Below are 19,636 nucleotides of genomic sequence, written 5' to 3' on the forward strand. Positions count from 1 at the left end.
CCTGGTCTTATCGCTAAACGAAAGAAAAAAAAGGAAACAGATTAACCTAAAACATTTTTTTTTCTTAAAAATATTAAAATATATATCTATATAAATATTTATTTTATATATCTATTTATATATATCTATTTTATATTTCTATTTAATATATCTGTTTAATTTATATATAAATAGATATATATTAGAATATATATCTATTTTATATAAATAAAATATATATCTTAAACTCATAAATAAAGAAGAAAAGAATGTTTCGCAGACACTCGACAATAATTCAAGATGCAAATGTAAGGCTGCAGTTTCTATCGACGTTAAAAGAAAAAAATGTTGAAGCATATTGCAGTAAGAGAGTATAAAAGAAAGGCCATTAAAGGTGCAGTCCACAAACGCACATTGAGATACGAGGCATTTGAGAGAAGTATAGCTGGAAATTATTTTAAAATTGGCAAGGGTAAATTGGTAAAATTGCTGGTAGAAGAATTACAATAGAAGTGTTATTTCACCCAAGTATGTTATGGTACATGTTCATGCATGTTTTTTTTTAACAAATGTTTATGTATATGGAGCTATATGTGAATGTTTTTTTATGAATGTTTATGTTTTTAAAGTGAAATCTTATATGTTTTAGAATAAACTATTATAAAAGGCCATCAAAAATGATGGGTTGGAACAGTCTATTCGACAGTACAGCCTCATGAGCGTGCTTATGTCTGAAGCCTGGGCCCATTGTCATGTGTGCTTCTATCTTTTAATGTATTTATTAGACATCCTACGGATGGAAATGAACACTTGTTTTACTCTGCGCACGTTGCACCTCACGTGCAGCCAATTTCACCTCCCTGCAACTTGCACTTATTGTTATTTAAAAAAACGCGTCTGTACACCGCCCTTGTGGCTCGATTTGCAAGCCGCCGTCTACAATTCCAATAGAAGAGACATAATTACTCTTTTATGGAAAATGTTTTTCGAGTTTGTTTTATCCTCAAAAATAGACGGCAGTGAACACACATTCGTGTTAAAAGATTGGCCTTTAAAACCGACACTTGTGAAGGGGGACAGACATCTGTACAAACACACAAACAGACATTGTGTTTTTGTGGTAGATGTCAAATCGAATGTGCTGTATGATTTTGGGCTTTCTATGAGAACTATACATTTCTTTGTGATCCTTGTGTGGCATACAGCCAGGAGAACCCGCAGTTTCTTCAAATAATGTCTCGGCTGCAGGACGACCCACGCTGTGAGCGCCTTCCCTTCATGTCCTTTTTGATCCTCCCTTTTCAGCGCATTACACGTCTCAAGCTGCTGGTGGAGGTGAAAAGCATGCATTGTTAAGACCACATTAGTGTGTTGCCAAATCTTAATTTTTGCCATACTGAGCGACTTTACAACTACATCATTCTCAATGAGCAGAGTTTCAGTCTATTAAAAGTGATTCATTTTTATACCTGTTGGGTTATGATCAAAACAGCCTTTGTCTTCATTTATAAACCTGTTTGTACTTACATCAGAACATATTGAAAAGAACGGAGATGGATTCAGCTGCTGAAGAAACAGCAAGCAAGGCATTAAATGCAATGAAAAAGGTGTGTTTTGATGACTTCAACTTTCATGACAACTATGACTAAAAGTCCCATCTCCCTCCTCGCTGTTGCCCTTTCCCATTCACTCTTCTCTGCCAACCCTCCCCTCGAGGATATCCCATGTCTGGTGGACGTTTCACACATTGTACTGCTTCAAGATCAATAAGTGGTCAAAACCTTGAACCAGAGCCTTACCCTAAGCAATCGTTATAGTTTCTTCTTCTTCTTCTTCTTTTTCCTCTTCTTCTTCTTCCTCTTCTTCTTCTTCTTCTTCTCTTTCCTATTTTATGGGGTGAGGTGCAACGGTACAAATCTTCAGAGTTTATTGTTCTTTTAACCAAAAGTATGAATCGGACCAACTGAAAGTTGTTATTCATACATGTACGTCTTTGTTAAAATCCATGAATTCAGTTTTTAGTAATCCCAACACTGGCGATATATTAATCCTTTCAGATGTGACAGCATGATTTTTCGATTTGATGCATCCCATCAATATTAATGTCACTCTATTATAGATCGTGCACGATTGCAATGAGGGTGTAAGAAAAATGAAACAAATGGAAGAACTGATCTGCGTTGGAAAGCAGATAGAATTCCACAAGACAAAGGTGAAGGCAAACTTCACACTGTTAAAACCTGTATTATAGATATGTTGTCATTTTAACATAAAATGTAATTAAGTAAATATCATGTACAATCTATATATAATGGAGCAACTATTTGTATGTATGTATGTATGTATGTATGTATGTATGTATGTATGTATGTATGTCTGCTCTATACTTATTGTTTGGACAGCTGGTTATAAATAGAGTAAAACATTAACATGCAGTAATTAAGCATCTCAATACCTGGATGGGAATTTAAAAAATGTCTCCATTAGTTTTTCCAAATCCACGTCATGAATCATCATGCCAAGTTTCAAACCAATCTGTTGAGCCACCTGGAGTAGGGAAAAAAAAAAAGAAAAACAAGTACAGATACATTCAAAGTACACCGCCCCCATGCCAAATAAATAAATAACATATCCTCTAGCACGCAGCATTGCCGGGGTGCCATTGGCACCCAGCGATGTCGCCGTGCAGCAAATAGAGACTGTATTAGGAAGGAGAAGTGTATAATAATCTATTCATTAATTGCATAATTAAAATAGATAAATAATAATCGTAAAATAATTAATTTCTTAATCAATTTACTTATAGCATACCGATACCACCATTGTTTCATCCAAATCTGTAACTTAAAAAAAAAAATTAATCAAGTAATTATATAAGTAATCGATTCATCGATTCATCGATTAATCAATAAATCAATAAATCAAAAATACCCTTTTCAGTGAAATCACTTTGTCATTGTAGTGTCCAAGTTCCAGCTTCCTAGCTCAAAAGATGGCTGAGACATCGCCCGGACAAACAAACTAGAAAACAAGAAAACAAACGGAGTGAAAACTGAGTACTCCCTTTTAGCGCACGTCATCGCCGGCCTGCTTCGGTGCCCGGTGATGACATCATGCAGCACCTGGGAATGGAATAGGAAAGGAGCGGTGTACAATTGTTAATGGATCCACTGCTTGACTGACTGACTGAAGGAAATCGTTATGGTTTTATAAGAGCTCATCGATGAGCAAAAATAAATAAATACAGCATTCTTTGAACTCTTCATTTACAATGAAAAAGAGTCCAATAAATATTAGGTATCTTCTGAGGTCAACAGAAGTTATTCTTGCGGAAAAATGAATGGGTTTTGTACATAAATAGGCCTAGAGACTTTCCTCCCATTCTAATGAAGGTCATATTTAAAAGGGCTAAACATAAACAAGTACATGGATCTTTCTGCAAGAACATCAATATTTTGATTTGATCGGGAAGAAGACAAAGAGCCGGCAATTTCAGTTTCGTATTTTGTGCCATAAATACACCTCCTGGCCACTTTACTAGGAACCTTTATTTGGCCTACTCAAAGTCATGACTGATTGGTGTACCATACTCTGCGTTAGTGTTGGTTCTGCCAAATCAGTTTCTTAGCCAAGGGTCATGCTGTGTGGTTTACCATTCCTCTCTCAGCAGTAGTTAGGGCAGGAATTTGGAATTTGTTCATTGTGCTGCCGATAGCTCGCTTACTTTACGCAAAGGACACCATGGGATCTTTAACGTCCACCATCTAATGTCGGCAGATAGTTAGTTTAACATCCATCCCAGGATTCCCATTTTAACATCCACCCTCCACCCATTTTCAGCAGACTTGCTTATTTTGCAATATGTTTGTATTTATAAACTTCCGCACTGAGTATTAATATTAACAAAACATAGATCAGTTGGGGAAAGAGGGAGAGCATGGGAAGGGGTGGGTGAGGTCAAAGATCACTGACTCTATAAAGACTCCTCATTTTGTTCTAGGCAATCGGGATTATCTCACAATCTCGGTGGTTACTGAAACGTGGCGAGATGTTTGAGATTATTGTGGAGAAAGGCATCTTGTCAAACAGCAAGGGGAAAACATCCCTGAAACCTCTCCATCTGCTGCTTTTCAATGACTTGTTGCTGATCACAAAAAAGAGGTACCTCTTATTTCGGGATATCACAATGAAAATGAGTTGAAAGGCAAATTGATATTGGATAAAATAATAATTTGAAAGTGAAATGGAAAACATTTTCAAATGAAATACAAGTTTTATCTTTAATCAAAGTTGAAAGACGAAGAGAAATTTATTCACCTTCTGATAACCTTGTGGGGATTACCACTTTTCATCACCTTGTTGAGATCATCAATTTTCATCACTTTGTTGGGATCATAAATTTTCATGACCTTGTTGAGATCATCAATTTTCATCACTTTCTTGGGATAATCTATTTTCATGACCTTGTTGGGATCACCAATTTTCATAACTTTGTTGGGATCACCAATTTTCATCACTTTCTTGGGATCATCAATTTTCATCACCTTGTTGGGATCACCAATTTTCATCACTTTGTTGGGATCACCAATTTTCATCACTTTGTTGGGATCACCAATTTTCATCACTTTGTTGGGATCACCAATTTTCATCACTTTGTTGGGATCACCAATTTTCATCACCTTGTTGAGATCACCAATTTTCATCACTTTGTTGGGATCACCAATTTTCATCACTTTGTTGGGATCACCAATTTTCATCACCTTGTTGGGATCACCAATTTTCATCACCTTGTTGGGATCACCAATTTTCATCACTTTGTTGGGATCACCAATTTTCATCACCTTGTTGGGATCACCAATTTTCATCACCTTGTTGGGATCACCAATTTTCATCACTTTGTTGGGATCACCAATTTTCATCACTTTGTTGGGATCACCAATTTTCATTACCTTGTTGGGATCACCAATTTTCATCACTTTGTTGGGATCACCAATTTTCATCACCTTGTTGAGATCACCAATTTTCATCACCTTGTTGGGATCACCAATTTTCATCACTTTGTTGGGATCACCAATTTTCATCACCTTGTTGGGATCACCAATTTTCATCACTTTGTTGGGATCACCAATTTTCATCACCTTGTTGGGATCACCAATTTTCATCACTTTGTTGGGATCACCAATTTTCATCACTTTGTTGGGATCACCAATTTTCATCACTTTGTTGGGATCACCAATTTTCATCACTTTGTTGGGATCATAAATTTTCATGACCTTGTTGAGATCATCAATTTTCATCACTTTGTTGGGATCATAAATTTTCATGACCTTGTTGAGATCATCAATTTTCATCACTTTCTTGGGATAATCTATTTTCATGACCTTGTTGGGATCACCAATTTTCATAACTTTGTTGGGATCACCAATTTTCATCACTTTCTTGGGATCATCAATTTTCATCACCTTGTTGGGATCACCAATTTTCATCACTTTGTTGGGATCACCAATTTTCATCACTTTGTTGGGATCACCAATTTTCATTGCCTTGTTGAGATCACCAATTTTCATCACTTTGTTGGGATCACCAATTTTCATCACCTTGTTGGGATCACCAATTTTCATCACTTTGTTGGGATCACCAATTTTCATCACTTTGTTGGGATCACCAATTTTAATCACCTTGTTGGGATCATCAATTTTCATCACCTTGTTGGGATCACCAATTTTCATCACTTTGTTGGGATCACCAATTTTCATCACTTTCTTGGGATCATCAATTTTCATCACCTTGTTGGGATCACCAATTTTCATCACTTTGTTGGGATCACCAATTTTCATCACCTTGTTGAGATCACCAATTTTCATCACCTTGTTGGGATCACCAATTTTCATCACTTTGTTGGGATCACCAATTTTCATCACCTTGTTGGGATCACCAATTTTCATCACTTTGTTGGGATCACCAATTTTCATCACCTTGTTGGGATCACCAATTTTCATCACTTTGTTGGGATCACCAATTTTCATCACTTTGTTGGGATCACCAATTTTCATCACTTTGTTGGGATCACCAATTTTCATTACCTTGTTGGGATCACCAATTTTCATCACTTTGTTGGGATCACCAATTTTCATCACTTTGTTGGGATCACCAATTTTCATCACTTTGTTGGGATCACCAATTTTCATCACTTTGTTGGGATCACCAATTTTCATCACTTTGTTGGGATCACCAATTTTCATCACCTTGTTGGGATCACCAATTTTCATCACTTTGTTGGGATCACCAATTTTCATCACTTTGTTGGGATCACCAATTTTCATCACTTTGTTGGGATCACCAATTTTCATTACGTTGTTGTTGAAGCATGTTTTAAAATGTTTGGCTTTTCATTTATTTTTCATTCGGAATCTTGTTTGCTGCTTGTACAAGCCCATCTTCATATGTGGTTGAAGATAAAGAATTTTGTTTAATGATCTTCGTGATCTTTAACTAATATGAAAACCTGAAAGGAAAAGCACCAAATAATATTACATGTAACTGTCATATTCAGTCGTATAATGGTATTGAAGATTGCTAAATTAATTTCTTTTAAAAGATTATTGTGCATTCTCCTTTCTTCAAATCTCAAACTTTCCGACATTATATAACATTACAATGGTTACATTACAGGTGATTTTATCATGTGTATTTATAGCACTTTAAGTATTTAAATTGTGCATTTGGTATGTAACAATGTCTTATGATCCAGTAAATTTTAAGTTTCTGTGCTTTTTAGCTTTCATCACAGCAAAATCAAATCTGAACAAGAATATGTAAAGTAGTTTTTTTATTTAAATTGAGCAAAATAGTTAAAGCCAAAGTTGGCCAGCAATACTGAGCAAGCAACTGAGTAACAACCCTTTCTGGTGATGCCACGTAGCACGGGACGGCTGCAGGTCCTCGATTATGGACACCGGGCCATGGCTCAAGCTACAGATGTGTTCTGTCAACCAAATGACAACAACTTCCTCCTCGTGTTCCTGGAGAACCACCAGCAGCGACATGTGGAGCATCTTCTGCAAGCTACTACACCGTGAGCAGGAAGCAGCCTGTGTTGGGAGTGAGGGTCACTTATTCAAGTCAACAAAATTGATCAATGAATTTAGTATATTTAATATATTGCATTTTTTTTTTCCTCAAAAAAAATCTTCAACAAATTTCATTATGGTATTTTATATGCATTTAAAACATTTAATTACATTGTTATTCTCAGAATTTTAAACATGCAAGCATTCCCAGTATATTACTGTCACAATATCTGAAATAACATTTTACTCTTAAGAATGTATGTTATGTTTTAAAACAAGGCCCCTCATACTGCTTTGATCTCTTCAAATGAAAGTAACTTGTATACGAATAGAATCATATGCTGTTTTTTTTCCTATGTAACCAACAGGAGTGATAAGCAGCGTTGGATCGAAGCTATTTCTCCTTCCAAGAAAGCAGAGGATGGGGAACAGATTTATGAGGACTGGGGTAAGACTTTTCTTGCAGTAAAAAAAAAAAACCCAAACATTTTTGACACTGCAGGTGTTGGCCAGAATGAAACTGTCACACTTTTTTTTTTCTTAATCAGACTGTCCACAAGTACAGTGTATTCACACGTACACTGCCCAACAAGCGGATGAACTTTCTCTTGAAGAGGCTGATGTCATAAATGTAACACGCAAGACACCGGATGGTAGGATTGAAATATCATCTACCATACAGCTCTGTTTTATTGAAGGCTCGATGAAAATCTCTATTTTTATATACAAAATCCAGGCTGCTTGTGGAAGAGCAAGATGACAAAGGGTAGAAAGGCATGGCATATACATTGGGACAATGGCACAACATGTGGGTGCAACAATTAAGAAAATGGACGAACAGGAAAAGCATAGAGGTGATGAAAGAAAACATTGACCTACTAGTAAGACAGGTGAATTTGGGAGAATAATGGGGAAAGTGGGGTGAGGAGATCACAAAGATTATGAGTAGGAAAGAAGAATGACAGGGTGTGATGGGTACACTGATAACTTGAAGACCTTGCTCAGGGTGGTGCTACAGTTTATAGATGAGCATGATGCCTGGGTTTTTGTTAACAAGGAGGTGGTTAATGTAAACTCTAATAAAAATAAGTTTACTGTTACATATAAATCATACAACCTGGAAAGATTTTCATGCATAGCATATTCCACAAAGACGCAAAACGTCATTGAAGACCGCCACCAACAGCACTTTAAAAATGGGACGTGCACAATTTAGATTTAAATAACTAAATCTGGAATAATAAAAGGCAATGTGTGTCTGTTAATGAGTGTGTGTGTATGTGTATGTGTGTCTCCTCTATAACTGCAAAACCATGAAACCTAGTGGCCCAAAACTCCAAAGGGGTGCATGAATAAAAACTGGATGTTTGGGTGTGTTTAAACACCCTTTTTGAAGATAATTTAGGGGATGCTCATCAGGAAAAAAAAGAAAAAAGTAAGCCTTACCAAAATGGCAGTGCGATATCTTGGTCAAGCCTCAGTCATTTCCAGAGCCAGATATAAGTTTGACAGCCCCTGGGACATTAGAGTTGTAGAGCACCCTCCATCCCCCCCCCCCCCCACCCCCCAACCAACCTTGAAAAGCTGTGGGGGGGTTTTGTACTTACTTTCGGCTTTAGCTTGAGTTTTCAATGCTGAATAGTGTGAAATACATGAGTCGCCCATCATTTTGACGGGCTTTTCTGCTAGTAAACAAGAAGAAAAATACATAAAATGTCATAGTTCCTGCCGTGGTTTTAGTGATCTTGCTGTACGGAGTTAAAGGCCGTCAATCCGCCATCTTTGGTCAGATGACAAAACAAAATCTTCTGCATATGTATACACATGTATTGTCTTTTTTCAAGTTTGAAGGAAATCGGTCCATGCATGTCCAATAAATGGATGGGGATCCATTTAAGTAACAAAATGGCTGTCAGTTGGCCATCATGGATCTGATCTCAGAAAAAGATGATGTGTGTATGTAACCCATCATTCATTAATCTGTGTACCAAATTTGAAGAAATTGGTAAATGCATATCCGAGAAATGGTTGAGGAAGTGGTCAACATTGGGTTTTTAACTCAACTGGACTATGTCCAGCTGAGTTTTTGTCGTCACCCAGTGTCCGTCATCCGTCTGTCTGTCTGTCTGTCTGTCATCTGTAAACAATTCGATGTCTACGCTCTAAAAGTCACAAATATTGATTATATTTGATGAAACGTGTTATGCAGCATCTTTAAGACATAAACTAGTTTGGGATTGCATTTGGGCGTTGCACGCCAAAAAATGGGCGCGGCAGGGCGGCCATATTGAAAATCAATTTTTGTCATATATTTTTTAGCACATATAAACTATATAGTTTGTGGTTCTATTATGCATATTCTAACCATATTGATATAGACCAGTTGAGTTCAGGTTCCCTGGAACCTCTCTAGTTTACAACTAAAATGGATGCCAGTCGGTCATCTTTGATGCCTTCGTGAAACAAAATGATTTGCCTATGTATACCATCATGTGTTGCATAGGTATACCATCACATCACGATTTGCATATGTATACCATCACTTTTCGCCAAGTATGAACAAAATCGGTCCATACATCTCCGAGATATGGTTGCAGACGCACAGATGAGACCAAATCCATAAGCCCCCCCGTTTCAGACTACGTCCAACGGGGGTTAATAATAATTCACAGTTGACTGTTGGTAGTGCAGATGGTAAGTGTATATAAATAAATAAAGAATAGTAAATATTGTGTTTGTAGTGGAGATGGAAAGTTTTATATTAATAATAAAGTTTGTATGTTGGTCGTGAAATGTATACAAATGAATAATGATTGCCAAAAGTATATAAAATTAAATTAAATTAAATTTCTATAATTCACAAATATACACTTTTACCCTCATGCAATATGCAGGACAAGCAGAAGTACCCATCATTTAAGGTAAACTATCAATTTAAATTCTTCCATGGACCTTAAAACGGTTAATTATGTTACACTCTTGGTTTCACTCAGAGTCAAAGCTCTGAGCTACTTATGTGGAGGTTGGATTTGTCTAAAAAAAATCCTGCATGCGAAATAAAATTTGGCATCAACATTATTCATGTTTGGTTTTTCATCATTTGAAAATTGGATGTTGAGCTTTGCCTGTGTGCGCCGCTTTTCAAATGCAGAGTGGGAAGTGGCCGCCGTAAATAGGAGACAGACAAACGCATGGACAGACACCATGGTTCGCAATATGAAATAGACAGAGGATTTTGGCCAATGTGAAGATATAATACATAACTATGTAATCTACTCATAAATTTAAACTTTCAGCGACTATTGTTGATTCTGTGCCAAAATGATACTGAATTTGTTTCTCAGTAGCAATAGTTTTTTGCGGCGAGAAACAGTGGCGAGAGTTTCTCAAGGCAGGATTATATATTTAAGGGTAACAGTCAATTAAGACATGATATTTGAAGTTACATGAAGCCATAACCATTTAAACAGAGTAAGACAGCTCCAAGTACAGTTTTCCTGCTTGATGTTATCTTAGCTGAACTCATAATTCTGTGATCCCAAGTTTAAATCCCATAGACTTTTCGATTTGTCCATTGGATCCTAATGTCTTTTTGATTAATGGAAAAGAACCCTGATGTGCTATAAATAAATGCTTAAAATGAATTTCCTTTATCATCAGGCTGGATGCAGGGAATGCGCCTAAGTGATGGGGAGCAGGGGTGGTTCCCCAAGAGCTATGTTGAGGAGATTACCAACCATCATGTTCGCGCACGAAATCTACGCGAGCGCTTCAGGGTGATGTGTGTGGCGCAACGCCTACAAAGTCAGTGTTTTGACAGCTGAGTGACATCATCAGCATTTAGAGGAAGTCTCATCTCTGTGAGATGCGTATTTGTGCAAAATGAATTGTATCAATGACGATACAAATGTCAAGAGGACAATTGAGAGTTGTGTTTGAAAGGATTTTGGAAAAGTGAGAAAGGATTGCAAAGAAAAGGGCAAAGCTGAAGAAACGGATTTAAGAAAACAGCATAGATGCTTTGAAAGACTGTTTGTGAAGGGAATATAATGATTAGATTTTTTGCACACCTGTTGCATGTACATATGAAGACAATTCTATACAACAGAAAGCAACAAGTGATGAGAAGATATAGGTGTTAATTTTAGTATGTTTATTACCTGCAGTACCTTTTCAGTAAAATTCAGGTTTTAAAATACTCTTTATAGTTTAACACTTTTTCCAATTCCGGTGGGTTTGATATATTATTTATTTAATAAATCGTTTTTTATAAAGTATTGCAAAGAATGGCTCTTGACTCGAAGTATTATATGAGATTTTCCAAGGATTAAAATTTTTATTGTGGCTTTTTTTAGATCGCTGTTTAAGTGAATTACCATTCTATTTTTTGAGGATCTCATAGGAGAGGGCAGACAAAAAGACATAAAATGCACTTTAAATGACATCCTTCTCTTTATCATTATATTGATTCTGTTTATATTCCTTTCACTTTCGAAAGTACATTCAATGCATTATGTCAATTTTAAAAGGAAAAGTCATTTATACTTTAATGTCTTATTTATAAATGGCTCATTGAAATTTTGTACCGCTTTGGTGAATACATTTATTACTGGTGTGTGTGCACCTAGCATTTTTATTACAGACCACGATGCTTTTACATCATAATATGGTGAATATTTCAGAGCAAGGTTAAGTTATTAATCCTATGATGTCTCCATTAAAGCCTTCATATCACAACAAAGTTGTGGCACGAGGAATGTTCCAAGCGACATACTCATAATGGTGCAAGAAATGTCAATGCTTTTTTATTTCAATGACAGTATAATTTTTTAATTAGTAAGGAAATATTTTTCTTATAATTTATATGCCAATACAGTATATTGAAAAAAAATGCTTTGGGCCATAAATTTATTGATCCCGTTCTGTAATGAATCCACAATTTCTGGACGCAGCTTGGAAGTGCTGCAGGTTTTATCCACAAGTGTACAAAATGCAAATGCAAAACAAAACCTATGATGATCACAAGGCCAACAATACAATTTTGAGAACTAGAATTTTAATGTTTTTATGTTTTAAAGTTATAAAGTTTTATTTGAAAATTTAATATTGATTTAAAATTGGCTATGGGATGCATACAAGTCATTACCTTAATATTGTGGACTTTAAATATGTGGCTTTGAGAATTATAATTGGTGTTAAAAGGAAAAATATAACTTCCATAAAAATATGAACCAAAGTGAAAAAGAATGGAAAAGTATACTTCATGGTATTTGTAAAACTTTGATATGAAGCAGAGGTGTGTGTGTGTGTGTGTGTGTGTGTGTGTGTGTGTGTGCGTGTGCATGCATGTGCATTTCTACACATGTGTGCATGTGCCTGCTCTTCCTAAGATAGTTTTGTGTTCATCATGTTTATAAAAGAGTGGCAAAGCATGTCATACTTACATTCGTGTAAAGTTCAAGATTGATAAATGAGAATCTTGCCAACATGGTTGAGACAAAGGAAATTCTTGTGTAAGGTTGCGATACTGTGGTCAGGTTGTGGAAACTCCTGCTTTTGTTTTTTCTCCCTGGATGTATATCCACATCTGAAACAGCTGTGTAGTGTGGAAAACATGAAAAGAAATGATCAACAATAAAAAAATAAATTCAGATATTGGTCTTTTATTCATAATTTGCTTTAAAAAATTTCTCACGTTGTGTCAAAGATGGAACAAACAAGAATAATATTCCTCACTAAAGAAGGGCAACAGTATCGTCATCCGGATGAATAGTTGATACAACATTTTGATAAGACAACACACCACTTTGACAAACTCCTGTTAAGAATAATGTTTTTATTTATTTTTGCACATTTCTCGAAAGCTGATGGAGGAGCTTGTATATGTAATAGCTTCATCACAAGGACATATGCCTATGGAACATATCCTTGTATGATTAAACACAGATCATTAAAATATTATTTCTCAGAAACAGTTAAATTGAAAAATTTGAAACTTGGTACATTGTCAAGTGCTCCCAATAGGGAACAAAATCATGATAATGATGACATCATAGGTGAAGTGGTATACCAGCCAAAAATATTTTAATCGAATTATTATCCTAAAAATCTGAAAATTGCATGCACATGATCTATGACCCATTTGTATTGAAATATTAAATTTATGACATCATAGGTCATATTTTTGTGACCATTATAGGTCACAATATGGTTTGGCAGCCATTTTGGATTTAACCTAAAACCTGAAAAAAGCATCTTCTCCCAAACCACCAAATCAATTGACTTGAAACTTTATGTGTGTCAGTGACGAGGCATGTCGATTAAAAAGATGATTACGAAAAGATCATTGGTCACAGGGTGTAGCAGCCATATTGGATTAAAGGAAAATATGAAAGAATTATATCTCTGAAACCGCATACCCTATCGATGCAAAATTTTACAAATATCATCCAGCACCGTTGCTGCATATAGTTTGAAAATGATGATGTCGTAGGTCATGTAGTTTGGCAGCCATCTTGGATAGAAAAATGAACCTTATCCCATCAACACAAAACTTCACAAACGTGATCCCATACCCATACATATGCAGAGTGTACATTTTCTAGGGTCATATGTCACGTGGTATGGCGAGCCATATTAGCTTGAAAGCCAATAGAAAAAAAACATCCCTTCTCTGCAACCGCTTCACCGATTGATGTGAAACCTGTCATGGCTGGTAAAAATGTGATACTTGAAAACAGCTTGAAAATCAAACTTGTTTATTTTTAGGACAGTGAACGCGGGCATCTACCCATTGTGGGACTATGTGGAGGCTTATTGACGACACAGTCGCATTGCTCTAGTTTTCTAATTGTACACATCACCATACATTTCAATAAAGGTTATATATGGAGCCTAATGCTACTTTTTAAAAACAAACAAACTTTGTTTGATGTATATGCGTATATATTGTTGCGGATATGGGATTTGGCCTCCATATCCGCTTGTAAATATTCCCCTATTTCCCCAGTACTCCCCAACTATCCCCAATCCCCCATTCCCTAGTCCCATTGTCTGTAAACAACACTCTGTAGCTCCGACCTTCCCCTTCTTCCCCCATTAAATGTCGTGCCCAGGTCCACCGCATCTCACGTAGACAACTTTCGGACATCTTGCTAGTTATTCTTAGTCTATGTCAGTTAAGGACTCGTTTCCATTAATTCTGACTCTTCGTTGCACCAGAATGTGATTGTATGGCACCAGTAGTGAGTTTAGGACCTCCCCATACCTCCTCCCATCTTCCCCATGAAACAATAACAACAACAACAACTACAACCACAGCGGGGGCGGCGCGGCCGCGGTGCGGGGAGTGTGCGTCCTCACACCGGCTTGGTTAGCCGCCATTGCCATGTGCGCCCACGGGGTTACCACGAAGGGGCTGGCTGTCAGCTCCTCGTCAAGGGCGGAGCCCGGTAACCCCCGCACCCAATAAGAAGCAACGGGCCGATTCCATCTGGGGCGGAGCTAACGAGCCGAGGGCGTGTCACTCCCCGCCGGATATACGCAGCCACTTACCGGACGTGACGTGAGATGCGCCCCCAGCTTGGAGAAAGAACGTCACCTTCTAGCGCTGAGAGAGACCTCCCGCATCTCTGGACCGGACCGGGTCGATTCTGCCCCTGAGCCAAGAGTGCACTTTGAGCCTCGACTACCTGCCCTTCCTTGCCATCAATCCCCGTGTGAGTCAGTTTTGTCCTGTTTATCTGTCGTCTGTCGGGGCTACTATAAGACCGTAATTAAGTGCCTATCTTCCAATGCTCTCTCTCTTGTCCTTGTAATCTAACGTTCCGAACTATTATAACCTCCTCCGGAGGTCTTGAGAACTGTACCCCTGGTGTCGTGTCATTTTAACCCAGCCGTTGTGTCCTTTCCTCAATTGATTTAGCGTAGCGCGACTCGGCCAACGTCCGAGTATAATCGGGTAACCTGTGCAGACGCGGTCATACCAAACCGCTCGGTAAATCAACATCCACAACCGCGTCTGTAACAATATATATATATATATATATATATATATATATATATATATATATATATATATATATATGTACATATATATATATATATACGTATATATATATATACGTATATATATATATATATATATATATATATATATATATATATATATATATATATATATATATATATATATATATATATATATATATATATATATATATATATATATATATATATATATATATATATACTGTATATATATACATACAGACTTGGCATTTAATATGGATTATTTTTTTTGTGGGGGTGAACTTACTTTTCAAGATGATTTAGAACCAAAAGTTCATTGGAATTATGTTGAAATTATTCTAGATTTTGTTAATGTGACCTTTAAAAGAAATAAAAACCACATTTGACATTTCGAAGCAAATAAATTGATCCTTGAAAGTGATGTAAACTGATATCGAACTCAATTCACAGACAGTACTGTGTTAAACTTCTGTACGTTTTCCAGAAGTATCTCTTTATTTTGCACATTAGCCAAAAAAATTTTCAACAAAAACAAAAGCTAAATTATGACTGGGATTACGGACAATAAAATTACAGTTCAGTACTTCGTGTAACCCCCACGAGCATTCAGGAGAGCACGTAGACGTCGAGGCATGCTGTTCACGAGATTTGCCAAGGTTTGGACAGGAATCGCTTGCCATGCAGTGACAATAGTCTGCTGCAATTCATGCACAGAGGTAGGCTGCTGGTCCAAGTTGTCGATTTGACACGTTAATTCTGCCCACAAGTTCTCTATCGGATTCATATCCGGGGACATGGCAGGCCACTCCATATGGTCTACACCACGGTCAGCAAGAAAGTGTTGGATCATGCGAGCATGATGAGGCCGTGCATTGTCATCTTGGAAGACAAAGTTTCCTTGAAAGGCTGCACGAGCAAATGGAAGCAATGTTTCTTCCAGAATGACCCTGTACTTGAACTGGTTCAGGTTTCCATTCAGAACAACCAGGTCAGTTTTGCCCCCTGCATGAAAAGCAGCCCAAACGGTCACCCCACCACCTCCAGCTTGGACTCTTGGCACTATACAATCTTCGTTGTGGGCTTCATGCACTTGTCTGCGCACTCGGACGCGGCCATCTTGACGATAGACCAGAAATCTAGACTCGTCACTGAAGGTCACGTGATTCCAGTGTCCTGGCTGCCATTGACGGTGCTCTCTGGCCGACTGCAATCGGCGCTGGCTGTGTTGTCTGGTCAGACGTGGCTTTCTCCGGGGACGCCTGGCACGATAGCCTGCTTGAACCAGTCGTTGGTTGACTAGCCTTCTGGATACAGGCACATTTGTCAGTTGCTGCCACTCAGCCCGAAGCCGATTAGTTGACTTGTTACGGCCATTGCGGACTAACCGGTGCAGCTGGCGATCATCTCTCCTTGTGGTTCTGCGTGGACGTCCTGGCCTCGGTATTGGAGTAGGACACCCCTCTGAGCATTTCGTTTCAGGATCTTTGACACCTGACCTTGAGTGATGCCATACTGCCGAGCAATAGCACGCTGTTTCATGACAGAATTTCGTAAAGCCACCACTCCATGACAAACAGCATTGTCAAGTTGACGGACCATCTCCAGAGGAAGCGGCAATAACTTTTGTAGACATGCAGCAGTTGTTTTACACTAATACAGAACGCAACAACCCTTATATACCCGATTGTGAAGCCAATCGTCAAATGTACCTGTCCTTACATTTTGTCATGCCACCTGTGATATAATCCTGTTATTGACTTCTTGCTGCGAAAGACAATCAGTGACATGGTTCTTTCAACAAAGACATCACCGAAGGGTGAAAGAAACTCACCAGATTGATATACTGAGTTCATAAAGTAAACCCAAGTCTAGAAAAAAATATATATTCCATATTAAATGCCAAGTCTGTATATATATATATATATATATATATATATATATATATATATATATATATATATATATATATATATATATATATATATATATATATATATATATATATATATATATATATATATATATATATATATATATATATATATATACATACATACATACATACATACAGTCACGTGAAAAAGTAAGTACCTCCCATGTAAAGTTTTGACTTTTTCAACATATTTCAACATACAACTATTTGATCTTTATTTCACCAATATTGAGAGATAAAGGTGATATAATATAACAAATATCATGAAACCTTTACATTTTGTAGTCCATTGTATAATTTAAACAAACATAAATGCAAATTTTGCATGTCGAAAAAGTAAGTACACCCTTGGCTCCAATAGGTGGTATTGCCCCCTTTGGCAGAAACAACCTCATGTCGGTGTTTCTTATAACTGTCTACCAGTCTCTGACATCGACTGGGAGAAATTTTTGCGCACTCCTCCATGCAGAATTCTTTCAGCTGTGCGATGTTTGAGGGGTTTCTTGCATGCATAGCTCGTTTCAAATCCCCCCACAACATCTCGATGGGATTTAGATTCGGGCTTTGACTTGGCCATTCCAGAACCCTCCATTTCTTTCTTTTCAGCCATTCCTTGGTGGATTTACTGGTATTTTTAGGGTCATTGTCATGTTGCAAGGTCCACCTTCCATTGAGCTTCAACTTTCCCACAGATGGCCTCACATTATCCTCAAGCACCCTCTGGTACAATGAGGAATTCATTGTGGATTATATGATGCTGATCTGTCCAGCCCCTGATGCAGCAAAGCTGCCCAAACCATAATATTTCCACCACCATGCTTTACAGTTGGTATCAGGTTATTGTGTACAAATGCTGTCTTTGGTTTTCGCCAAACATGTCTTCTGGTACTGCAGCCAAATCGCGCTACCTTTGACTCATCTGTCCAGAGCACATTGTTCAGGAAGTGCTGGTCTTTGTCTCGGTGTTCATTGGCAAACTTTAGTCTTGCCCTGATGTTCTTTCTGGACAGCAAAGGTTTCCTCCTGGCACACCTCCCATGTAGATCAAATTTGTGCAGCCTCTTTCTCATGGTAGACTCGTGCACTTTGACATCAACAGTGGCAAGAGCTACCTGTAGGTCCCGTGATGACATCTTGGGGTTCTTAGAGACTTCTTTCAGCATCTTGCGGTATGCTCTCGGGCTGAACTTGCTGGGGCGGCCTGGCCTGAACAAGTTGGCAGTTGTTTGGAATCTTCTCCACTTGTAGATGATCTTCCGACAGTCGAATGATTGATTTCAAATTGTTTGGAGATCTTTATAAATCCCTTCCCAGACTCGTAGGCATCTATAACCTTCTTTCTGAAGGCCTCAGAGAGCTCTTTTGATCTATGCATGGTGACGCCGCACACTTCAACAACAAAGAGCAAACCAAACTAAATGTCTGAGGTTTAAATAAGACAGGTTCCTTCAAGATCCTCTCCAACGTTGTACTAATCATTTGCACCTTGAGCTGCTGCACCTGATTCAAATTTTAGGTATTTGAAGTAGTGATAAATGTCGGGTGTACTTACTTTTTCCACATGCGAAATTTGCATTTATGTTTATTTAAATTATACAATGGACTACAAAATGTAAATGTTTCATGATATTTGTTATAATATATCACCTTTATCTCTCAATATTGTTGAAATGAAGATCAAATAGCTGTATGTTGAAATATATTGAAAAAGTCAAAACTTTACATGGGGTGTACTTACTTTTTCACGTGACTGACTATATATATATATACTGTATATATATATATATATATACATACATATATATATATATATATATATATATATATATATATATATATATATATATATATATATATATATATATATATATATATATATATATATATATATATGGACAACCATCACTGCAACACTTCACCAATCTGGGCTTTATGGCAGAGTGGCCAGACGGAAGCCACTGCTCAGTGAAAGACACATGAACAACAAGGGCAACAACTGAGGTCCCCTGATTATTATCTCAACTTGTGGTTGCCACACTGAACTGGTCTGGTGTTGTCTTGATCGGAATGTGGCTGCCCCGCCTCCACCTATCCGCAAAAAAAATCACTGTTTACTCTCATTCCTAACGACAAGGATCTCATGGCATTCATAAACTTTTGAAATCTTCGGAATGCCAAGGAACCAACCACAGAAAAGCATGGAATCTCTTCTCCGCCTCACCAAACTGGACCTTACTTTTAATTGCTTTACTTTTGCCGGTGTATCATCCAAGCAGACGGACGGCGTGGCCATCAACATCAAAATTGGTCCCATCGATACAAATATTTTTGTCATTCTCATTCAGGGTTGAAATTTTCGATTACTTTGACAATCCACCCAGAATGATTTGGCTGCTACATAAACGACTGCAATGGTGCTCCGTGCTGTAGCAGAGATGATAATGAAATGTTGAGTAACTTTGTAAATTCCTGCCACCCTTCCCTCAATTTTTATTGGTAATTTAAGATACCTCTGTCAATCAAAGACAACAGACTTGCTACTGTACATTGCACGCCCACAGATTCAGCAGATACATTGCAAATTATTATCTTCCAACCTCTCCCACGTCAAGTTCAATTCCAA

General features: G+C 37.5%; 1 protein-coding gene across 1 annotated transcript in view; it reads left to right on the plus strand.

The window, feature by feature from the left end:
- LOC137423215 (uncharacterized) overlaps window positions 1-12,702 on the plus strand; it is an 81,789-nt gene extending 69,087 nt beyond the window's left edge. Inside the window, exons 11-18 of the mRNA XM_068110118.2 lie at window positions 1,185-1,314; window positions 1,512-1,586; window positions 2,099-2,191; window positions 3,980-4,140; window positions 6,902-7,054; window positions 7,418-7,497; window positions 7,598-7,702; window positions 10,710-12,702. Of these exons, the coding sequence (XP_067966219.2) occupies window positions 1,185-1,314; window positions 1,512-1,586; window positions 2,099-2,191; window positions 3,980-4,140; window positions 6,902-7,054; window positions 7,418-7,497; window positions 7,598-7,702; window positions 10,710-10,873 (961 nt within the window). The 3' untranslated portion in view covers window positions 10,874-12,702. The remainder of the gene's footprint in view (window positions 1-1,184; window positions 1,315-1,511; window positions 1,587-2,098; window positions 2,192-3,979; window positions 4,141-6,901; window positions 7,055-7,417; window positions 7,498-7,597; window positions 7,703-10,709) is intronic.
- The last annotated feature ends 6,934 nt before the right edge of the window (window positions 12,703-19,636 follow it).

Source organism: Myxine glutinosa, chromosome 3 (genome assembly GCF_964187855.1).
Source record: "Myxine glutinosa chromosome 3, kmMyxGlut1.1, whole genome shotgun sequence".
In the NCBI taxonomy this organism is placed as follows: domain Eukaryota; kingdom Metazoa; phylum Chordata; class Myxini; order Myxiniformes; family Myxinidae; genus Myxine; species Myxine glutinosa.